The sequence below is a fragment of the Rhamphochromis longiceps genome, linkage group LG23 (assembly GCF_057381845.1).
Source record: "Rhamphochromis longiceps isolate RC_006_pf linkage group LG23, R_longiceps_female_GT1.1, whole genome shotgun sequence".
Classification (NCBI taxonomy): domain Eukaryota; kingdom Metazoa; phylum Chordata; class Actinopteri; order Cichliformes; family Cichlidae; genus Rhamphochromis; species Rhamphochromis longiceps.
This window is the reverse complement of record NC_140578.1, coordinates 35,231,294-35,255,191: the sequence shown is the minus strand read 5'-3', so window position 1 is coordinate 35,255,191 and position 23,898 is coordinate 35,231,294. Positions and strand designations below refer to the sequence as shown.

General features: G+C 42.0%; 1 protein-coding gene across 2 annotated transcripts in view; it reads left to right on the top strand.

Moving 5' to 3' along the window:
* The first annotated feature begins 420 nt into the window (after window positions 1–420).
* Window positions 421–23,898, top strand: part of mgat5 (alpha-1,6-mannosylglycoprotein 6-beta-N-acetylglucosaminyltransferase) — a 106,256-nt gene continuing 82,778 nt past the window's right edge. The window contains exons 1-2 of one of the 2 annotated variants that reach the window (XM_085398796.1): window positions 421–566; window positions 16,727–17,190. In XM_085398796.1, the coding sequence (XP_085254922.1) occupies window positions 16,950–17,190 (241 nt within the window). In that variant the 5' untranslated portion in view covers window positions 421–566; window positions 16,727–16,949. Of the gene's footprint in view, window positions 567–16,723; window positions 17,191–23,898 lie in introns of both variants that reach the window. The other variant, XM_085398795.1, reaches the window with a different exon arrangement.

Here is a 23,898-nt window from a genome sequence, read left to right as displayed (position 1 = left end):
TTTAAAGGGAATTGCCACCTGTCATAAATGTCATTAAAAACAAACAAAAAAGATAATTGTGGTATAAAATCATATCATGTTTCTTTGAAGCCTGATCATCTGTTGTGCTAATCACTATCAGAAAAGATAGATAAAAAGCAGCATTGATGTGTATTGACATTTTGTTCACTATAGATCCTTCTCTGTATTATACGTAATATAATAATAATAATAATAATAATTATTATTATTACTATTATTATTAGTAGTAGTAGCGGTGGTGATGGTATTAGTATAAGTATTATTAGTATATTAGCAGTAGTATTATTATTAGCAGCAGTATTAATAGTAGCGATACAGTTTTATGGTTATGTGCGTTTTTCCGCGGACTGGTAACACGCGGACGGCCCCTGAGCGCTTATTCGCCTTGCAAGTGGGCAGAGCGAACACAGAGGCTCGTGCGCTGTGCCCAGAATCTCTCTGGTATATTCAACATAACGACGTCTCCGCACGCTCAATGTGGGGTCTCAAGCCTTAAAACCATCTCGTAGCATCACGGCGGGCTGCCGACAGAAACCACTGCAAAGGTGAGACCCGTCTTTCCCCACAGCAACGGCTTCGGGGCTCGCTTTCTGCCCCGTAGTTAGGGTTATATCGCTGGAAGAAGAGGCGCAGTGTTTTGCCTTGTGTGCTCGGGAGTGGGCGACTTGTCATTGCGGCTGTTTTGTTGTGAAATGTGTGGTGGTCGTAGCTAGGAAGCTAGACAGCTAGGCATCTCCCTATTCCAAAGCAAAGCTAGGATAGCCTGATAGCTGGCACGAAAGGCAGCTGGATGTGTAAAAGGCGAGCCCAGTGGTGGGTAACAGAGCTGAATAGCTAACGTGAACGCTAGCTGATTTTTCGAGCCAGTTGGGGAGTCAGGACGTTAATCGCCGCAGCGAGCAAGGGGTCCCATTGTTATTACACTGCCGGTTTAGCTAGCTTATAACTAAAACTACAGTAACGCGGTGTTACAGTGAAGGCGGCGATGGCTGCTCTTTTTGCCCGAATGGCATCACTACGGAGAACAGGCTGTTCAGGAATAACAAAAAGCCCAACTCTCAGGTCATTGTAACATGTCTCGGTCAAGGACAGTTTATTTAAGCAGCCTCGGAGCAGCTGTCTGCACTTCACCAGGAGAGCTCCGTGTTGTTTCACTCCACGGAGCTGTTAACCGGACAAAGGTGAGTCGTTAACATTCCGCGGTGTGTGGCTGACAGACGACCTTGTTCTTCTCGCACTGTGTTGCACTTCCTCGTGTTTTTTAAGAGCACTTTCTTAACTCGGTGAAACAGTAACCAGGCATTCCAGCTTGTTAGACACGAGCGAGGGAGACGCGTCCGCTCCGAGGTGATGTTGCGTTTTGGTGACACAGGCTGATATAGCAGGCTGTGGAAGTTAATCGTGTTAATTCTTGCCCCGTGGGCCCCCCCGGCGTTTTCTCTGGAAGAACCTGCGTTTTTGATCAGCTGCCCGGAAAAGGACCGGTGTTTGAAAATGAAAGGAAATGCCTGGAAAAAATACCAGGGCAGGCAAAGCTGGTCATACCTGGTAACAAGGACATACAGAGAGTGAGAGATTCTTTGTGTGCTCATTGCTCAAGCACTCAGCTCGCCAGAGCAGGCCACTCATTTCAGCGTGCACCCATTAGTAGCCTCATGTAATCAGGTTATGACACACTGATTTGATCATATGAAATGCATCCTGCTTTATTATCATGCAGGCCCCAAATGTGATTGTATTGTCTACACAAAGGATGTAAAGATGTCTTTAAACATGTGTGGTGGTAAAAGTTTGGCGGTTTCCCCCCAGAATGGGAGGAAATCCTGTATTATTAGACGCGACCCAGCAAAACCTCACCTCCTTCCTGCTTATGATCTCGACTGTACGCTGTGAGCTAATGCTGGGAGTAGTGTCCATCCAGAGGTGAGCCACTGACTGCCCTCTGGCTTTATAAAGAGCTCTTTGAGTTGCTTTTTTTTGCTGCTGGAGCCTTTGGGATTATAAATCCTGAGGAAAAGGAGCTTTGCTTCAGTGGCATGCTTCACTGGCAAGAAATCGTTGGAGAGTGCGTGTGTGCAAGTGTGAGGGGAGGGTGTGCTCTGGTGGGCTCCAGTGGAGAGCCAGCAGAAGCAGCAGAGGGGTGAGGAAGGAGGGACTGAAGATGGAGGGATTGAGGCACTGTGGTGATGATGGAAACCACACAGGGAAAATAGAACACTTGGCTTTTCTGTGATTAAAAGGCTCCTGTTTCTCTTAGGACAAACACACCTGTGTTTCTGCTGTGTGCCAGCTTTCTGGCTACTGATCGCTGAGCTAAAAAAATCAGTATGGTAAAAGCCAGCGATTTCTGAAAGTTATCAGATTTCCAATGGGGCTGCACTGTTATATCGGCCAGTATTGGCTTTGTTAATTGATATCCGTATCTAAGCAAACAATGTGTGGCAGTGGCCAGCATTTATTTGTTGTGTCACATTGGTTTTCAGTGTTTCCAAAAAGCCAGAGATCTCTGAAAGTGATTGGATTTACAACAGGGATGTACCAATATCCAGGATCGTTTTTGGCTGCTTGTGGCCCTTTTGACTGACATCGGTCAATGTTCAGTTAAGCTGTCAATAGACAAAATTGAAGTATTTCCATATATTTCAGTAAGACTTGAAAGCAATACATTTGTAGTAGGTTGCACCAATATACCCTGCATATATTCATATTGGTTGATGGCTCTGTGGTTGACTGACATCAGTTAATCACAAACACGGTATGAAAGATGGACCTAACTTCCAGGTTGGAAAAATAAAGCCAGCATGGAAGTGCCTTAAGCCTGAATTGTATTTGAAGGCCACCAGATGGCGATAGCAATTATTATTATTTGTAAATAATAGAAACCATCCATCCATTCGCTTCCGCTTATCCTTTTCAGGGTCGCTGGAGCCTATCCCAGCTGTCATAGGGCGAAAGGCGGGGTACACCCTGGACAGGTTGCCAGTCTGTCGCAGGGCTAACACACAGGGACAGACAACCATTCACACTCACACCTAGTGGCAATTTGGATTATCCAATTAACCTATCCTCACAAGCTGCATGTCTTTGGACAGTGGGAGGAAGCCGGAGTACCCGGAGAGAACCCACGCAAACACGGGGAGAACATGCAAACTCCACACAGAAAGACCCCGGCCTGATGGTAGAATTGAACTCAGGACCTTCTTGCTGTGCGGCAACAGTGCTAACCACCGTGCTAATAGAAACCTTGTCTATAAATTTCTTTGTTGCACTTTGTTGCATAGTTCAATGGCTACAAAGGTCGGGGCCACTTTGCATTGCTAATTGTTATTTACCAGTCACTGAGCTCATCAACTTTCTCTAGTCTCTTATCTCCTTTCCTCGGAACAAATGCGGCAATAATAAAACTGAAAATAGAAAAAAGAAAAAGAAAATTGGCATGGGCTGTTGGTCATATTGTTATGTTGTTTCGTTGTATTAGTATTGGCCCAGAATTTTGCGATCCCTAATTTCCAATTGTATTAAATGACATTTTCATATTATATTATCAGCTTTTTTGCTATTTCCTCTCTGAACTGGTTCTTTCCCACAGTGCAGTCACTTCTTTACAGGTGGTGAAAGGGCTGGTGTAAGCTCTGCTGATTCATAACCCTCCCCTGTTTTGTCAAACCTGGAATTATAAAAGTAGTGCACCATGGTCCAGAGAATCTGGTTTTACCTGTCTGCCAACATAAATGTCACTGCTGGAGCTTTAATGAGAGGAAGGGGGGACATTTTGCCACTTGTGACATCTTTAAAGGGTTTTAGAGGATTTGGCCGTGCATTAAGAGTGAAGAGCAGAAAAAGGATTAGTTTTATGTTGGGGAAAGTGAAGTGTTACGGTTTAGAGCTTTAATGTAGTCAGTGAAAGTCGGTACAGGCGTGTTAGTGTATGTATGTCATGCTGGAACATTGCCCTTAAATGCTGCACTTGATTTATAGAACAGCTAAGTCAGCTGAGGATAATTTGCCCATGTGTAAAATTTAAGGTGTGTGTTTCCATGTTTTTCTCACTTTAATGTTTTCGTGTGCCATGTTTTTGTAATCATTAACAACAACAAAAAAGCTTGTATGCATCACGAACAGGAAGAAGGAAGAGCTTTGTGTAGCTTCAGCACCCCACCTGTGGTTACCATACATGTAGGTCATGTTGTGGCCTGTTGAACCTGTTGAACCTGTCCTTCCTGGTCTGTAGTGCCTGAGCTGCAAAGGCTCAGGCCCACAAAGAGCAGTTCCTGTAAAGTCAGCCCTGCAGGTTCTGGGTATTCACAGGTCGAGTTTGGGTTCTGGCATCATCTTTCTGCTGCTGTGTTTACCACGTACTTGTGGTGTTAGTGGGTTTTTTTTTCAGGTATTGTTAAACAATACTAGGGTTCGATGTAACCGCTGTCTCTATAGCCAAAAGTCTGTCGGGCAAGTTGATTGGTCGGCTGCTGGCTTGTTTGGGCCAGCAACAGTGTTTCCACCAAGCGCAGATATGACTTCACCTTTTTTGTTGTTGGTGATGTGGGGCTGGACGCAGAGAACAATTACTAAAAGAACATATACAATGACTGTAAAATATATTTAGAGACACAGAGTACGCACACAAAGTATTGCCAGATTTAGCCCGGTCAGCCTCCATTTTTGACATCGCAACAACAGCTAAGATGGTGCTGTTATGGTTTATGATGCAGCAAAAACACACAACAAGGTAACCCAGGTGTTTCCTGACCATGTTTCCTCACATACAAGGTCTTGAATAATCAGGCACCATCTTATCTTAAAGACTTCATACTACTGTATCACCCCAGTAGTGCACTGGGAGCACTCTCAGACTGCTGGTTAATTTGTCGTTTCTAGGATATTTAGAAGAAGAATGGGAGACGGAGCCTTCATCTTTCATGCCCCTCTTTGGATTCGGGATACAGACAGCCTCTTGGTCAGCCAAGCCACTGAAGAGATTTTTAATCTCAAGAGTTTCACTTCTTCGTTAAATAAAGTAAATAAATAAAACAGCCAAACTGGGTTTCTGCTGGGTTTTGCCACCGTATTACTACCATCCTGCTGATCTTAATTACTCTGACTTTTTTCCTCCTCTTTTTAAGCACATCTGTGGCTCACCACCTACTTCTTTTCCTTAAGTCTGTGTGAGAGCCACTGTGTTCCCTTTTGGGAGGCCAGTCTGATTCTCAGTCTCAGCTGACGGTCCTCCCAGCCGTCCATGCTGCCTATGATCACAGTTGATTGGGTTTAGACTTCTGTGCTGGACCTAGATTTCTCAGTGTGGAGATAAAGGTTTAAGGTCAGGCACACTGTTCAAAGCTCTGAATAAATATGGCTGAGGGAGCTGTCACCAAGCTCGATCCCTTCCTGTAAAGATAACCCGATGGTGCTTAACGGCACTCTGGTGTTTCTTTTCAAACATTTTCTTGTTATTCAGCATTTCGTCTGTATCTTTATTGAATTCAAATTGTGTGTCATATTAGCAGATTGTGTAATTGTATCCATCGGTATCAACATCTTTGGCGATACCAATGGCTTGTTTTGTCTGATTAACAGAAAAATCCAAATATGTCTTATTTGTAAAGATGGAAAAGAGTGAAGAGCGGTACATGCTGACATAAGTAAGAACTCCAGCTTCTTCTGACAATCCACAGACATGCATGGATTAGGTAAAGTTGGTATTGTAAATTGGCCGTAGGTGTTCGCTGCAACCCCTGAATTGGATAAGTGGAAAAAAATGGGTGGATGGGAAATGATGGGTCAGCGGTGGTAGTGCTGGTAGACGAGCAGTTCGCCGGTAGCTACGGGCTGCCTGTCTGCTTACAGAGAGTGCTTGTCTGTTCTGTCTGGTCAACATGATGTCAGCTGATAAAAATGTTACACCTGGAACTCGTCTGTTTACAGCACCAACAAAATAAAGTACTGACAGTGTGGGTCGTTGTTACTGACAGACTGTTGTTTCATCTGGCTGAAAATAACGGGGTGTCTATAGAAGACCAGCAGTTTGAGAGGACTACTCAAGCTAAAGCCACGTTCGTAATGACTAGCTACCCCTGGCGGAGGTCAGGTGGGGCTTCTGTGCACACAGCCAAAGACGTGTTCTTGAGATGACCATAGTTGGGATACCTGCTCTCACTGTCATTGTACTCTTTACAGAGAGTAGGAAAAAACTGTCTGAGCTCATTATTTAAAACAGTTTCCAAGGTAAATATGAATATTCACTACGGTAACTTATTACATTTAAATATAATATATCAGAAGATAATGAAAAGCATAAACAGCTAATTTAAACTGAGCAAAAGAAATGTATCTAATTAGCATTTTTATTATTCACTTCTACAGTTTAGTCACTCATTCATGTGTAAATATGCAGATTAGAATAGGCCTACATTGCTGAAATTACTCATTGCACTTAGCTAGTAAATATGTGACTAATATCTTATTGTATATGTAGGTATGGGTAAATAATATTTCAAGCAATACTGAAAATAAAACAATGGAGATGGTTGTGTTCACACATCTTATCAGCAGATCCACTGGAAGCTCAATCAAATATGGAAAAATAATCACTTTCTCTTTTCTCTCTACTTCTATGGTGGCCTCACTGTCACCATCTCAAGCCTGTTGAAGTTTTGTCTTATTAAATCTGATCCTTGTTTATTCATGAAGGTGGGTTTTTTCTTCTAAAGAAAAAAAAGTGACTGAATGGAGATCTCATTAACATTGATCTGGGTGCCTAGATAAACTTCCCGCCCGACTCCCAAGCCCAGGATTGGCTGCTGATATCTGGTTCCAAGCTGGATTCACACCAGTAAGGTGACAAAGCCGCAGCATGGTCTGTTTCTCTGGAGGGCCCATATGAATAATTAAGAGGTGGAGCTTATGTGAAGGAGTCAGTTAAGATGCAGAGTCACAGTGGTCTCCATGGTAGCAGGATCATATTATCAGGATCACGTCTCCTTTGGCCAGGTGACAGTCGAAATAGGACTGTGTTAGGCTGAGAGAGATTGGCCTGGAAGGAGGATTTTTATTTCAACTGGATCGTTTCACAACATCCGTGAGTCAAAACTTTGGTTTAGATTCATTATTTTGTGGTCAAAGTTGTGCAGCTGTTCATATTTCATTACTTTTCCATGACTGGGTCCGTGGTGTTTTTCACCCAGCTGAAACCAAATAAGGAAACTGCAGGTGGAAGTGACCCTCAGGCTGGTGCTACGTTAGGTTCCAGCAGTTCCTGGCTGCATTAGAGCTGTCAGCAATAACTACACCCCCCCCCCCCCCCAAGCAAAAAACAAAACAAAGACACAGGGTCAGATCATTCAAATATTGCATTATAATCCACAAGAGAACCAAAAATCATAATAACTGCTCTGATAAGTAGTTATAGTTCAGCATAAACATGTTTATACCTTACCTACACATTAGAAGGGCTGCAGTTCCCTGTTGTGGTCTGTGGCTTTGTGATATCCTGGCTGGCAACTGGCACTGTGCATTAAATACATTCATTTGACCGACTAGCCCAACCGATACAGGCTTTTTAAACTTGATACAGATACCAATATTTCATGCCTTTAAAGGCTGATATTCTGATACATGAGCCGATATTTCTTTTGTAATGGTTTTCTTTTTTCATTCCAAACATGTTTGTTGCTAACAATGGAGCTGCGTAGTGTGTTCTGGTAGAAATGCTTTGCATTTTCAGTCGCCATTGAGGACGTTTCTCTCAAGTTGAATCTACCCCCAGTGTCTTCAAAGGGAAACTCAACAACCCCACACTGCTTGCATCAGTACTGCTTTCCCTCATTTGTTTCATTTTCACTATTGAATGTTTTTTTCTTTCAACATTTAGTTATACAATTGAATTTGGCATATTTGTTGACAGTGCTCGTCTGCAGGAAGGAAAGGCTAGAAAGTCAAAGGGACAAGAAGAGCTTCAGCTAAGTTGTGTGTGTGCAGGTTTTTCTGGAATTTCAGTTAGTTTTTAGGTGCTTAATCATAATAAACACGAACACTAATTCTGTCTTTGGACGATAGCATTAATCCTAAAAGAATGTGTATCGCAAAAGTCAGACAAAGTAAGGCTGTTGGTTGTCACCACCTGAGAGCTCTGCGGTCACCTGGATGTGAGAAGTCAAGACCCTATTTATATTCACGGGGAAAATGGATCCTTTTTCAAAGCTGATCAATAATTGATGGCTGAGGCTACATCTAGAGCATATTTCACTACTTTTTGTGCTTATGCAACAAGCTCTTAGTGTATGCTTTTTTTTCAGTTCAGTTGAATTCTCTTTATTTTAGGCCTGAAGCAATGCAGTGGAATTAATCTAGACCTCCCTGAGTCTGCTTCACCTTTATGAAACATCCCCTAAACTGCACTTTAAAGGAAGTTATTTTCAGCTCTAATCTCAGATGTGGAGGAAATGGATGGAGCCTGTATCTCGCTTTGCAGCATGTCCTGTTCATAATCGTATGAGGGCAAAGGTTATGTGATTGGGACTCCTGTGGAAGGATAGTGAAGCCAGAGATGATTGACAATGATGAGATATAATTTTTTTTACTCTTAATCCCTGTGACTTTACAGAGAATGCAGGGAAAATAAACCTCCTGGCCATGATTGCACCAGGCTAGACTGATAGCACTGATTGTAAGCAATTGTATTTGATACTGCTATGACCTAGAGCCAGTGTTGGGAAGGTTACTTTTAAAATGTATTCCATTACAGATTACAGAATACATGCCCCAAAATGTAAATGGCCTGTATTTATATAGCACTTTTTACTAGTCCTTAAGGACCCCAAAGCGCTTTACATATCCAGTCATCCACCCATTCACACACACATTCACACACTGGTGATGGCAAGCTACATTGTAGCCACAGCCACCCTGGGGCGCACTGACAGAGGCGAGGCTGCCGGACACTGGCGCCACCGGGCCCTCTGACCACCACCAGTAGGCAACGGGTGAAGTGTCTTGCCCAAGGACACAACGACCGAGACTGTCCGAGCCAGGGCTCGAACCGGCAACCTTCCGATTACAAGGCGAACTGCCAACTCTTGAGCCACGATCGCCCCTGTGTATTCTGTAACGTATTCCGTTACGTTACTCAATGACAGTAACGTATTCTGAATACTTTGGATTACTTAATATATTATCGTGCTTTTTACAACAACGTGAATGTACTATTGCTGTGTGATTTATTACTATTACTGAAGGTCCGCGACTCCGAACTGTAGTAAAGGGACCTCTGACTAATACGGCGGGGTCCCTGTCGGCTCGTAGCCGAAAAATAGCTTTACTTTGTTGTGTGGGTCAACTTTTCTTGCGAAAGACAGAGAGAGGCGTTGAAAGGCTGCTCCAACGGAACTTATTGTTTTCGGAGGAAAACACGAACACGGTGTACAGTCGAGTCTTAATAGCTTACTTACAACTGGGCTCGTCAGGCACTCTTCTTGGCTGAAGTGGTTATTATTATATTTACATGCTTCCAGCTCCCGTTTTTCCTCGATGACAACTCGTACCTTTCCACTCGCCTTTTTCTCCCTCCTCGCGCTCACAGACGCATAACGTGTATGGCAGTGCATTCTCCCTGCAGCACGGACTACACTGCCCATGATGCTACATTCTTTAGAGCTATGCTTGTAGCATTCTGCCTGTTAGCTTAGCACAACAACAACAACAACAACAACAACGAAAAGGTGCTCTCTCACCCAGGAAACACACAGTCGCAGAGAGAGAGAGAGCGTCGCCCTGTAACCATGGCAACCGTAACGCTGCCGCCTGGAACAACAGAACGTAGCTGTCAAACAAAACCCAAACAGTCCTGACCCGCGACAAAATGAAACAGGAAAGTACCGCAGTGTATTCCATTTATTTCAACAAAGTAACTGTATTCTGAATACCACCTTTTTAAACGGTAACTGTAATGGAATACAGTTACTCATATTTTGTATTTTAAATACGTAACGGCGGTACATGTATTCCGTTACTCCCCAACACTGCCTAGAGCAACCATAAGGGCTTTGGTTAATCTGAACAGACATTTGTAAGAGCTGGACAGGCTATACATGATGAAGGTACTTAATCGCAGATAGCGCCACTAGTGGTGACTCCAAAATTGACACAGTTTCATATTTTGTAACTGAGTGTGTCTTCAGTTTGCTGAGTCTGTTATATACTGTAGCTAGCACATGAAATTTTACATTCATAATGTAGTTTTTAAAGGGAAATTAAATTCTGTCTGTCATTTTTTGTTTTTAAACTAAAACGATGCAAGCAGCAACCTCTGGGGCTAAAAAATCATCTCATAGATGTTAATAACTGTAGGACCACGTGTATCCCCATTCAACTTCCATGTTAAAGTTCCCGATTTTAACCATGTGTATCATTTAACATGTGCACAGACTACTATAAAAATATTTCTAATTTCTATTTGCAGTTAATAATTTTCTCATTCTTTTTGATACTTGTAAGGTTTAAGTTCGGGGCCATTGAAGCAGGGTTATTATAGTGAACTAGAACAAAAAGATTTTCTGAAAAGCTGAAACAAGAAAAAAACATTCTGAAAATGAACTGTAACTAAATTGAATTAAGACAAATATTGAAAATGAATCCCAAAATACAATTGAATAACAAAATGCTAAACTATAACAACTCTGGTTTGAAGTGTGTCCAAGATACATGCGGTCCAGGTTCTATTCCTCTGTTACTTAGCACTTGCTGTATATGCACATTACTAATTAAGCTTGCTAACATTAGCTGGGAACTGCCGAGCATCTCTAAATATGGCTATGGCCTCAAAAAAACATGACAGTTGACATAATGCTAACATTGAAACTTCAAGATCCGGAGTTTTGAAACCACTGGGTAAGGTAACAGTGGCTACACCTATCTTTTATTTACGGTTTTTACTCTGACAGTAAAACACACACACACACACCCTTAAGACGTCTCCCTCAAAGAAAAACCTCATGGTCTGTGTTTGCCAGTGTTGTTGTTGTTGTTGATCACTGTCTTTTTTTAGATTATAATCTTTCCTCACGACTTGAATTTCAGCAGTGGCCTTAAGGCTATTGGACAGAATTCAATGCATGCCTTCAGATGTAGTTGGAAATTCCCCGCATATTTACAGCGATCTAATTGTTTTTATAACAGTTGCACTACTATGGAATTGGGGAAGAAGCGCTGCACACACAGACTGAATACTGACCTGGGCAGCATTTGATGCATAGCTAGACTCGTTTCAAACATATTTAAAGTATGTAAATGTGGCTCTGACGAAGAACACTTTCTGGGGGAAAGATGCCAAACAGCAGTTCCAGTTGATGTTAACACTGTTAATCTTCAGACAGAAAGCAGAAACCTTATCAAGTAAGGGGACAGAAATGATAAAACACAATCTATATTTATGTTTGCCTAATGCGTAAATGGTCCTGGGTTTGAGACTGGGAAGAAATACTCCTCCCTCAAGGGAGCGGCCAAAAAAGGCCTCTTTCTATCGTGGGAAATCCTATTTTTATGGAAATGTGAGTTTTAGTCCTCATCCTTTTAACACAAAGTTTTAATTCCAGCTAGACAACTAGAAGTTTGCCTTGGATGCTTGTTTTCTGTCATCGGCACCATCATACTCTTAGCTGTTACAGTTCACCCTCTCTGTCGATGTGAAACTTGCTGCTATTGTTGCAGCTATGCAGAAATGCCACCACAGAAACTGCATTTGAAAGTCTAATATCAGTGCCAGGTCTACCTGGAGCACATAGGGTTAATCCACACTGCTTTAAGCTCAACAGCTGAAGCTTAAATTTCACTGCTTTTGTCCCAGCAGGATAAAGAACTTTGCCACTGCTCTGGGAGGACACTGATTTCTGTCAGAACTGAATGATTCAGTTGTTTTTATCTTTACCGTCGCCTCTTGAACCTTCAGAGTTTGATGCACTGCCATTTCTTCCAACAATGAAATGGCCATTCAGCAGGTAGTTATGTCATCATCTCAAGTTGCCACGGATCATATTTTCTGCTACCGTAGCCGGCTGTCATCACACCGAGTTTCAGTGGGCTGTTGCTGGTGAGAGCCAGGGGGCTCCCTGCCAGACTAATTAAGATCCTGAATTAGAAACCAGAAGGCAACTGAGAGGCAATATATGCACCACTGGGGGCTGAATGGTTGCATTGCTCCTTTCTCTAGGGATCACAGGACATCAGAAAGCCTCCTAACAAAGGGGTTATGGATTTCAGAGTTAAATAAGATGGATAGATGCAGGAAATCAGGTCAGACGAGAGAGCTGGCACCAACTGGGACTATGTGTGTTTTCAGAAACCGAAGCGGTTGAGTCAGTGTTCTGTGTAGGTTTTGGCTCGTGCATCTTACAGCGATGTACCACGGGGTTGTCTGAGCAGCATTCCTTTCTGATAAACAGCCCCAAAGCTTCCCATGCTTGTCAGCGCCCAACTAGAGAGCACTGCCAGCCTTTTTTCGTGCCCTCCTCCAACAGAGTCCCGAGCAGCGAGAGACATCCGATGTTATCAGCACTGCAGATTTGCCAGCGCTGCTGCCAAAGGCTTGTCTTATGAATTCACAGTGAAGTACCGAGATTTTTCTTTCTTGCCTTTTTTTTATTGTTGTTCCCGTTATGCACACATCACAAAGCAAATTGGACTAGTAAATGTCCGAAAGACAGAATACAGAATTGGCTTAATTTTTGACAATGTCATATTTGTACAAATGTATAAAACCATTTCTGTGCACGCAAAAAGCAAAAACAGGCCTTCGTCCTAAATGACTGAACATTTATGGTGTGTCATAACCTGCAGTGAGATTCCAGCCCTGCTGGAAGCTGCTCGCAGCTGTCTCTGACCTATTTATGAAGCTGATGGATGGAAGGTGAAAAGAGCCTTTGTGTGGCTGCCTTTTGTGTTTCTTGGGAAGGTGCTGATGATTTCCTTTCGGAACTTAATTGCTGGCGTATCCAACTTTGCTGTGCTTTAGATCCAGGACGAATATTCCTCTGTAAATGTTCAACAAATTCAGTAATTCTGATATAGGCAGGAGCATGTGGTGTTGTAGTTAAGAGTATTGGGGTTTTTCAAAGTGTTGCATTCATGCAAGCGGCTGTGGTTTTGACCTGGTTAGAGCTGCTCTAAAAGGGTCTAAGAAAGACGCAGTTCAGAAGCAAGGCTGCAGAAATCCTCTCCTCACACTTACCCTCGTTTACAGCAGCAGCGGCTGAATGCAGATGACATCACATCTTTTTTCTTTTGGCTTGACTGCGTGCTGTAAAGTTTTTTTTTTGTTTGCTTGTTTTGTTTGGTTTTTTTTTTATGTTGTTGTTGCTGTGGCATAATGCTTAAAGCCAGAGGCATTTATTTAGCTTAGCAGAAATTGCCTAGAGGTCGTCAGTTAATACTTGTTGAACTATTTAACAGCTCCAAAAAGTGCTGCAGGGCAGCCTCATTTTACATTATGGGCAAAAGCTTGATGGTTAAAGCCAAATTTGCTGATAATGGCGCAGTTATGTTCAGCTAGCTATAAAGCCAGGGAGTGCAGCAAATTAGAGTTGAATGTTTATGCTGATTAGCCTGGTGAGGTTTTCTCTACAAGAAGCTGATCGCACGGCAGAGAACAGAACAATGCGTTATAATCAGAAAAGGGATGTTTGTTTCGGTTTCATTCATGTGGTCAGGCATGCACGCAAATGCTGGTTAATAAGATATCTGGTAGCTGCTTGTTTACAGCACACACAGGCACCAGCATAGATTAATATTAATGATGTGTGTTTCTGATAAACGTTATTTCCTGTTGCTGTAAATAATAATCGGGGTATTCAGTACTCTCATCAAGTATATTCTGCTAAGATTAGCGCGGGAGTTGCAGGTTAAAGGTGACCTGTTATTCTTGTTATGGCTCCATTCTGTTATCTTTTCTTTAATATAACTCAGCATATGGCTTCGGTGTAGAGCTATTCAATATAACGATATATATCGGATGACGATATGAAAACGTCTATCGTTTCATCTTACGCTTTCGTTTGTTTCATGGTGTCGCAAAATAAACTGTTCACGGCAATATTTTTTCATGGTTTTGATGGTCGCTTTAGTGGCTATATTATTTCTTAAAGTTCTCCCTTTCTCTTATATTTAAAATATCTACACTACTGATGGTCAAGTGACTGTTTTTATGCATTGTCGTTAGCAACAACGACAGTAAAACCAGCGTGTGGCTCCGTCATCCGCTTGTTTATTTTCCACATAAACCTTTCACAATAAAGCTGAAGATCCTGTTGAGATTTTTTAAAATAAACTGAGATGATGGCAAACAGAAAGACCAGTCAAAACAAATCCAGGACCTTATTCCTAAACGAGGGGCTCCCTCTGTAGCATGGACATGGTTTGGTTATGAAAAGTCTGACACGGACCAGAAGATTGTACTATGGAAATTATGCAGGAAACTGGACCCCATATCAGACTCAAACACAGCAAACCTGTTCTACCACATACACAAGAATCACGTGAAAGAGTGTGGAGAGAGTTTACGGATGAGAAGCAAAGAAGAGTCGTCAGGTGCTCCAAATAAACCTTAGACTCAAACGTTAAAACAGGCTTTTCCCAGCAGCACGCCGCGTAATAAATAATCACAAAGAAAATGGCAGCCATTACAACTTGCATCTTAAAATGTATAGTTTTAAGCATCGCTCAAAACTAGACTCCAGGTACACGACGCCCAGGAAAACACGTCACGCAAGTCGAGTTGCCCGAGATTTACAGATTTGACAGAAAATGTAAAATTTTTGTGATATATATCATTGTCGGGCTGATAAATGTCTTATATCGGGATAACAGTCTTGTAACCTGCTTAGCTCGGAGGTTCCATGCGATTTAAATCTCACAAAATGAGCGATACTACAAGCACAGCAGAAGGGCGGTTTGATGCAAGAAGCATATACAGGCTGCTGACTGGACAGATTACACGTGCTATGTGCAAACCTGCATTCCAGCTATTCATCAAGGTACGATGCCACATGTGTACAACTTCTGCTGACTGGATTTCAGTGATGGGCTTTTGATATTCTTCATCGGGCATGCTCTAAAAACTTAAAACGAGAAGAAATAGTTCTAAAAACTCTCTTTTCCTGTGACTTGAAAAGATTCAAAGTCTGTGTCCCCCAAACTCAGGTGTGAATTTATTCTGAATAGTAGACTTTTTTCTTTCTTTTTTTTTTTTTAAACGAATATCAACAACTGAGCTTAAAAAAAAAGTGTAGTTCATTTAGTACAGCACCACAAACAGCTGCTGAAAAGGCAAGACTGTCTCAGACTGTTGGAAGTTGTAGACAATTATTAAACAACTGGTTGATTAATAATTTAAATGTTAGTGAAACCAAGGCCCCGTATTAACTGATGAATTAATTGTAGCTCAGCTTGTCTCGCCTTACTGTGTTTACCTGTACGCCTCAAACTCACGTACTGCTGTCCGACCCCACACGCAGACCAAGTCTGAGCCCCTCTCTAAACGTGTTGCGAACATGAGAGTGCAATGACAAAAAGTGAAAGGGTTTAAAATTCTGTTTGTGTTCTCACCTGTCAGCGAGGAAGATAAATTGTAAGCTATTCAAATGTTTTTATTTCAGGGACAGTATACACCCTTTTGCTTAAACATTCACACAGCAACATCAGTCACACACGATACTATCTGGATTAAACAAGACTGCTTCTGTTTCAAGAGTCGCAGAAGCATTAAAGTCATTTCTTTGTCTTCTTTTTTCCTTTTTTTTCTGTTGTTTTGTTTTTTTTTTACTAGTCGAATTTGGTGTGTTACCATGCCACGTTAAATGAGCCTCCACACACTGAGCACAGCAGCCTTCAGCTGGGTGTGCTCCGGCTCCGTTGTGTGTGGCCTGCTGCAGTTAGAAACAGGTTGATCTTCTCAAACTAATAGTGGAGGAGAAGTACGCTTCACTAACATTAAGCACCTCCACCCAGTTACTCATTTTCAAGAATTTGTTCAACTAAATTGCATGCCTTAAACTTCATAGTTACCTCAAAACTCCAGGACGTTACTGAAACAACTGAAGTGGTCTGTTACTTGAATCAACTACAAATATTTAACTGAATAGGAGTTGCGGTGCACAAAAAAACAAATGTTGTGTTGTTGCATCATTTTTCACTAAGTTTTTAACTTTAACAAATAACAGGACATTGTCCATTTTCTCGTTTTCATCTCCACAGTTTTGCTCATTATCTGCTTTAATCTTTTCGCTGCTAATACCGAGGCTCATACTGAGGCTGCTGGCTCTGAGCTCGGGATAGGTTTAGCTAACACTTTAGCTACTTTGCCTTTGTTGGCTTTTTTAAAATCTTCATGTTTATCTGGGTGAGGGTGATTGAAGTAGTTTTGTTGTTTACTTTGGTAAACTTTGCATCTTCACTTACAGTGAAGTATTTCCATGCTAGTTACATATGGGCATGTGGCTGAGTGTGTGTATGTTGTGCATGCTTGTAATAGGACCCCACCTCAGTTTACTGTAAGTTATATCTCAAACTGCCAAACCTCTCTTGGTTATCAGTGTTTTAAATTAATCATGGTCATGTGGGATTGGGGTAGGGAAGGCAACTCCCTTGTTATCTGAGTTTAGCAAAGCAACTACCTAACTCCTGATCTCTCCTTCCTCTCTGTTTGTGTTTTCTGCAGCAGGTTGGACTCTGCCCCCTGAGATGTTACTGAGCGGTGAGGATGGATCAAAGAAGGAAATCATGACGGTGACGAGCTGCATGCCACCCTCCAAAAACTGCCGGAGTCGCTCCAACTGACACAGATATGCCTCGCCTGCCCTCCTGATTCCTCTTGCCCAACTCTTTATCTTTCCCCCTGTCCAGTCAAAGTCAGTCCAGCTCTTCCAAGTCTCTGTCCTGTCAGCATGGCTACGCCTTTCCTGTGGAAACTGTCCTCTCAGAAGCTGGGCTTCTTCCTGGTCAGCTTCGGCTTCATCTGGGGCATGATGCTGCTGCATTTCACCATCCAGCAGCGAGCCAGCCACGAGAACAGTGCCGTGCTGCGTCAGCAGATCCTCGACCTTAGCAAGCGCTACATCAAAGCACTGGCTGAGGAGAACCAAAGTGTCATGGATGGTCCGTATGTTGGAACCATGACGGCTTACGGTGAGTAGTCGACTCGCTGACATGGCTGCTCTGATTTTAGCAAACAAGAGCAATCTTTCTACCTTTACTACAGAATCTTTGTCGCCAAATGTGCTCTTCAGCAAGGCCAGGATGCCATGTCTCAATCAGTCACAAAATAGTTTGACACATGCTTCCAGAGCTGAACATTTCTGGGACATACCTGACAGTGCATGTCATCAATCAGTGTTTGACCTCTGGAGTATGAATCTCTGTGAGACTGCTGTGATTTGCAAGTAGTCTGGGGCACTTAGTGCTCACAAGTGGTGGGCCTGTACTTGGCATTATACACACCCTTATTAAAGCAGCTTCCTTGCTTAGACCACGGAGTATTTGCAGAAGTGCAAATGCATATGAAACAGATCGTTTCCTGGTGCGTGGTATGTAAGAGCTGAAGAAAATCATTTGACCTGATTCTCTTGATAGTGCCCCCCATCTCCATCTTACTGATATCGCTCTCCAGGTTTAAGGTTGGGTATGGTTGGTTATTTTAGTGCTGTAAATGTGTCACTTTAAGTGTAAAAGGCCAGATACATGTACATGTTTAAGTGTGAAGCATAGCAAAATTCAAGACAGTTATTTTAGGCTGTTGGCCTCTGTTTCCACATCTTCTTTAAATTGGATGGAATAGTTCCACTTGTCTGCCTCCTGAACAGGTGCAGCATCGGCTCTATTTTTAAAAAAAAATGTTCGGGAGCTTTAACGTCAATACGGCTGCATTGGAGCATAATACTGTAATAGCACAGGTCCAGAAGAGCCATCAATAAGTTATTCATGCCATTAATAGACCTGTATGGCTCAATGGGAGGCTTCATTAGAAACCTGAGATTGGAATTGATTGTTCTCTAATGCCCAGAGAAACAACAGGATACAGTAGAGCTCCTGGAGATTAGGAACGTGAAGAAGGAGCCAGAGCGAGAAGAGAAACAAGTGCGCTGGTAGCATAGGGTGTCAAATTTCTGCTTCCCCCCCTTTTCTGACACGCATTAAACTGCTTTTGTTTATTTCATGTATTTCAAGTGCATGCAGAATGTGGAAAAAATTCAGGTCCCTACGCAAAACGTCTTCCTTTCCAAATTACTGCCAGTAATCAGGCTCTGCTTAAAACATTTAACTCAGCAGTGTCATCTGAGCTGCTTGGAGGAAATAAACTTCAACATCTGCATTATTATATTAAGTCATTATTATTGCTTGTTTGTGCTGCTTTCATTGCCCAGACTTGAAGTACATTTGCATGGGACCTATCCTCCTGTAAACTCTGTGATTTGTTTGGGGTAAAGTGGTCTGAGCCCCATCCATAGATTTATTTGTAATACATCAGCCTGTCGTTCCAGGGAACAGATTCCTGTCCAGTTTGTTTTGTTCCCTTATATGATCGATTGATTTTCACACTGCTGTAGCAGTCTGCTGACCGGCGTCCAATATCCCATCACAGTCCATTTCAAGTCCTTGATTAGATAGCCGAGCACTGGGATCCTCTGTGCTTCCTGTGTTTGGCTTGATACAATTCGTAATGAGTTTACTGGGAAACAGCGTTTCCTCCTTTACCACCCATAAATGACCCATGCCATCTTAATGCATGTGGTTTTAATACTGTAACTCCTGAAAGCTGATTTGGGCCACTTAGTTGCTTTTAATGGTCAGGATAATTTTAAGAAACCCACATGTTGAGAAGCATCTAATCAGTGAGTCCAAGCCTTTTTGTACACAGCCAGTCGCTGAAAGATTTCAGGTATTTCTTTCTCTCTGCGGGTGTTTAAAAACATCTTCAGGGTTATATTTAGATTTTTAAAAATCCTGTGCTACTATATGAACTGAATTCATCAACAGGTAAAAGTGTATTTTTAGGAAGATTGAATTAGTGGGGGAGTACTTAGAACCACTCGTAGCTGATTTCCCACATAGCAAGAAAGTCCTGGGTTCACATCATCAGCCGGCTGGGGCCTTTTGTGTGGAGATGTTCTTCGTGTGACTGCATGGGTTCTCTGTGGGTACTCCAGGTTCATCCCACAGTCCAAAAACATGCTTGTTAGATTAATTGGTGATTCTAAATTGGCCATAGGTGTGACTGTAAGCATGAATGATTGTCTGTGTCTCTGGATTGGCCTTGCATTGAACTGGCAGCTTGTTTAGGATGTAAAATACGTTTCACTGTATGAAAGCTGTGTTAGACTCGGCACCCTGTAACCTTAAATTGAATAAGTGAATGAGAAAGTGGATTTGTGAATTACATTTGAAATATATGGTTCTGATTGGTAGAAATCCCTTTAGTACAAGTATATTGAATTCCCTGTTTTGCTTCCTAACTATAATTTCTTTCAAGCTCATTTCTTCAAGCAACTTTAAAGTGGACATTGTGTTCCTGCTTTATTAAGTCTTCTGTTTTAGTTTTCAGTGTGTAAAATGTTTCAATTATATTTCAGTAGATTGCAGTCAACTGGCTTCGGTTATCTTACATCTCACACTTCAAGTGCATAACCCTAGCTACAGTGGCTGCTACAGGACAAACATGTTTTAGTTATCCAAGAGAGATCAAAACATTATAAACATGTCATACTCCATAGCGCCAGCTGGCGTGTTTCTGCTGCTGTTTGGCCTGGATCTGCCCCAGAGTCAGTCCACCGTTTACCTCAGGTGTCAATGCCAAGTGAGAATCGTCCAGCTTTATTTACTATGGAAGAAGCTTTAAAACTTAATGAAAGGAGTCTGATACAAGTTGAAAAGTTAGACAAGCTCACTTCTGATTTATGACACTGATACTCAAGTGAGTTGTTAAGGATAGGCTGAACTGTCAGTAGCGCTGCTGTTTTCTTTCAACTCATTCAATGTTTCAATTCAACAGCTCGGACAGTCTCGGTCGTTGTGTCCTTGGGCAAGACACTTCACCCGTTGCCTGCTGGTGGTGGTCAGAGGGCCCGGTGGCGCCAGTGTTCGGCAGCCTCGCCTCTGTCAGTGCGCCCCAGGGCAGCTGTGGCTACAATGCAGCTTGCCATCACCAGTGTGTGAATGTGTGGATGACTGAACGTGTAAAGCGCTTTGGGGTCCTTAGGGACTAAGTAAAGCGCTATACAAATACAGGCCATTTACCATTTTATTTACCATTTATGATCATGCTAGTAGAAAATGTTAGGTCACTGCAAGTGCAATGAAAGCTTCCCATCAAGTGAACATAACGTTATGAGGGATTGAGCAGCTGACAGGGAAAGCAGAGTTTTTCAGTCATGTCATCTCACTTGACCAGCCAGCGTCAGTTTTAAACCTGAATAAAAAGGCTGTTAGAAATGAATATGATTGGATATGAGCTTTACTCTTCCGCCTTTCCAAAACTGATCCATGGAACTGGTTGGAACGATCTGCTGTTACCACGTAGCTATCAAGCTATTGTGGATTTCTTTCATGGTTGGGAAACATATAAAGCTCTTGTGCTCTGTGCTTGGCCCGGCAGCCTCGGTATGTTGCTTTTCTTCGTCCTCTCCAGGATGGTAGGTCACCATGTGCTTCCCTGCTCTTTGCTACGGTCAGTCAGATGGAGCCCACTGCCTGGCTGGATTGAGCTTTTGGTTGTGGATGATAGGAAAGAACAGGGGTTGCTGATAAATGCTTTGGGCTTATGTTTCTGTGTAATCACTTCTTTTTAATATGTCTGTGAAGGTTCTCAGTCCTCCAGGTCATCACTTCACTTCTTTTTAATGCTCACGAGCTTAATGAAATGTCCCAGGTGATTGTGTAACCACATCATTGCCTGGTTTGACACTATTGTTTATAACAGAATGAATTTCACTATGTTTATTGCTGCAGGGTTTGTTTTTGCAAGTGCATCAGTAATAAGAAGGATGGAGGCCAGCAGAAATGTTTCCCTAGGTGTGCCATTACTCATCCAGCTTACCTGGCAGCACATTTAATGCACACAACGACATGTCAAAGCATTATTCACAGCAACACACAGCCTGATGAAGGTTTTTGAATCACAATCTCACATTTAATTATAGTGAAGCCTCACGTTTAACTATAGTAATTATAGTGACAGATATTACTTCCTCACTTGATAAATACTCCTATCGATGCTACTCTCCACATTTTACTATAAAATAAAGACATGATGGTGGTTATAGTCACTGATGTTTTTCATTTCCTACTAAGCAGATGTGCTGGTGTTTATTAATGTTCCTCCAGGGTCAAGGGCTGGGATAATCCCCCTAAAGTTCTCAAAGTATTGCAATTTAACTTTCTCAGCTCATGCTATGATCCAACTCGCTAGTGCTGTGATCGAGATTCCTCAGAAATCGGATGTCGTAACCTTTAGTGCATTCCAGAAAATGTCCAAAAAACCCAAACAAACTGAATTTGTTATGGTTCTTACCTGCAGGTGTTGTTGCTCAACAGAGAGGGTATAGCTACTGCCTCTTCCAAATCTAATGATATATGGAAAGTGGCAATTTTTATGCATAGAGTCTGATTACATAGTCCACCGGCTTTGTGTAAGCTGGGGCTGTTGGTTTTCTGAAAAAACCCCCAAAACAAAACCAAAAAACAAAGGATAAGATCATTTGAATACGCTTTAAAAAAGGAATGTTAACTGTATCCTAACTTCATCAAAACAGTCTCATCTTGACTCGAGGTTGAAACAGTTGCTTTAACAGTTTGGCAAATCTCATCAGCATCAGACCTAAAGCAGCCAACTACACTGCACTGATTCAAATTTAGTTTAAAGTCAGATTTGTATATGTGTCAGGGTTTTTACAGAGCATCTAACCTTTTACATGCGGAATATCACACTGAGCTCCATTTTTCATTAAATACAGTAAAGTGAGCACAAACCTTTGAACATTTTGCTCTGTCAGCCATGACAGTAGAGCACAGAGAAACATGGCAACATCAAGAATAATCCCTTGACCCTAAGTGTCATTACCAGTGACACTTAGGAATTTTAAAATGTCAGCTATGTTGGTATCGCATATATTAACATTGCATAAATATCAATAGCTGTACCTTTTTGTCTAGGTGTCTGTGTGTGCCTATTTAATACTGGTTCCAGTACTCATGCTTAATGGTAATAAACACAATTGGTAAATTACCCTACTGGCTTGCTCAGGTAAGTCTGGTTTAACTGGAGTGACCATGGACAGTGTTTGGACTCTTGTTGTGAGGAACATTTAACATATGCACACTATAACTTCATACATCTGTCACATAAGCTAGAAGTTTCTATCTTTTGCTCTCCTATTGGAAAGACGTACCAAATGAAATTTGAAACAAGTCTAATGAATCTCTGTGTTATTCGGCCTGAAGTCAGGGCTCTGTTTCTGGGGTGAATATATTATGTTCGGCCCAATAGCTTGGCATGGCAAAGCTTTCCGTTTGGATTCTTCCTGGTGTCACCGAGCTGCTCTCTGTACATCTGCTCCTCCCAGCATACCTCGGCTCGTCCAAATCAGACAAATGCTCTGGCCTTTCCCTTCACACGAAACATACTGGTGGTGCTGTGCCAGGCCTCGTTGTCCTATTGCCAATCTGTCTGACGTGATGAAAAATGGCGTGTTAAATGCATCATGGCGCGGGAAAAAGTGGTGTTTACATGTGACAGACAAGCAGCAATTACCATCTTCTGAGTAAAGCAACCCTGAGTCATTTTGGATTAGTTCAGTAGATATTTAAGCCAATATACAAATAATATAACTGGCCATGGCTTTTAAGAGTATCTCAGACCTTTTCTCTCAATGAAAATTAGCAAGCGTAGGCGTTTTCTCTCTGTTAACTACATAACATGACATTTAAACTGTCGCTAATATTCATTTGTGTTCCTGATGTTGCTGCATTTAAGTTATCTTTATGTAACCTCTCTTAGCTTTGCTGGCTAATATAAATAACAACTGTTGGCTGTAGCTTCAATGCTATCATTGTTTGCATAGCTGTGTAATGGCCTTTGGCTCCATTGGTAGTCATTAGCATAACCTTTTTGAGTGGATGTATTCATAGAAGCAGACTTGCGTCTGTTACCTATGTACCCTTGCTTTCCAATGGTAGGGGATACTCTGTGCTCTGAGTAGCATTTCCAGCAGCTTTAACATTTCTCTGTAAATGCCAGTGCATTTGTTACAGGTTAAAGTATCAAGACAAGTACCTTGATAAATGGGTCCAAAAATACAGTATTTAAGCATTGTGACTGTGCAAATATAATCTAAATATGGCCTCATCTATCTGGCTACTGGTCAGGAACGTTCCTACATGTTCTGCATTTTGCCATGGTTGTGTTTTATGAAAGTAAATTTAGAAAAGATTTACGTGGAAATGCAAAGACCCTCACAAAACTGGAGGAACAGGAAGTCATTTGCAAAGACTCGGGTGCTCCCCATTAATAATTAAATGAGCCGGAAGCTGGTCCCTGAAGCCTCAAGAATGTGTTGTTGTAGGACCTGAGCTTGTCATTGAAGCTGAAGCTATTTATTGTCAGAGATAGCTGAGCAATTTTCCTCAGTCAGTTCCATGTGGGGACTTTTACAGAAAGGCAAGCTCTACTTGCCTTGCTTGTCCTGGCTGAATACCACTGCTCATACTACAGATGGCAGCTTTAATGGCACGTTTGTGTCGATTTCTAAAGAAATATCATAATTGACCAACCATATTTGAGCTGGTTTTTGCTGCAAACGAATAAACAGTGTTTGGAGTATGTGGAGAACAAAAGAAAGAGAA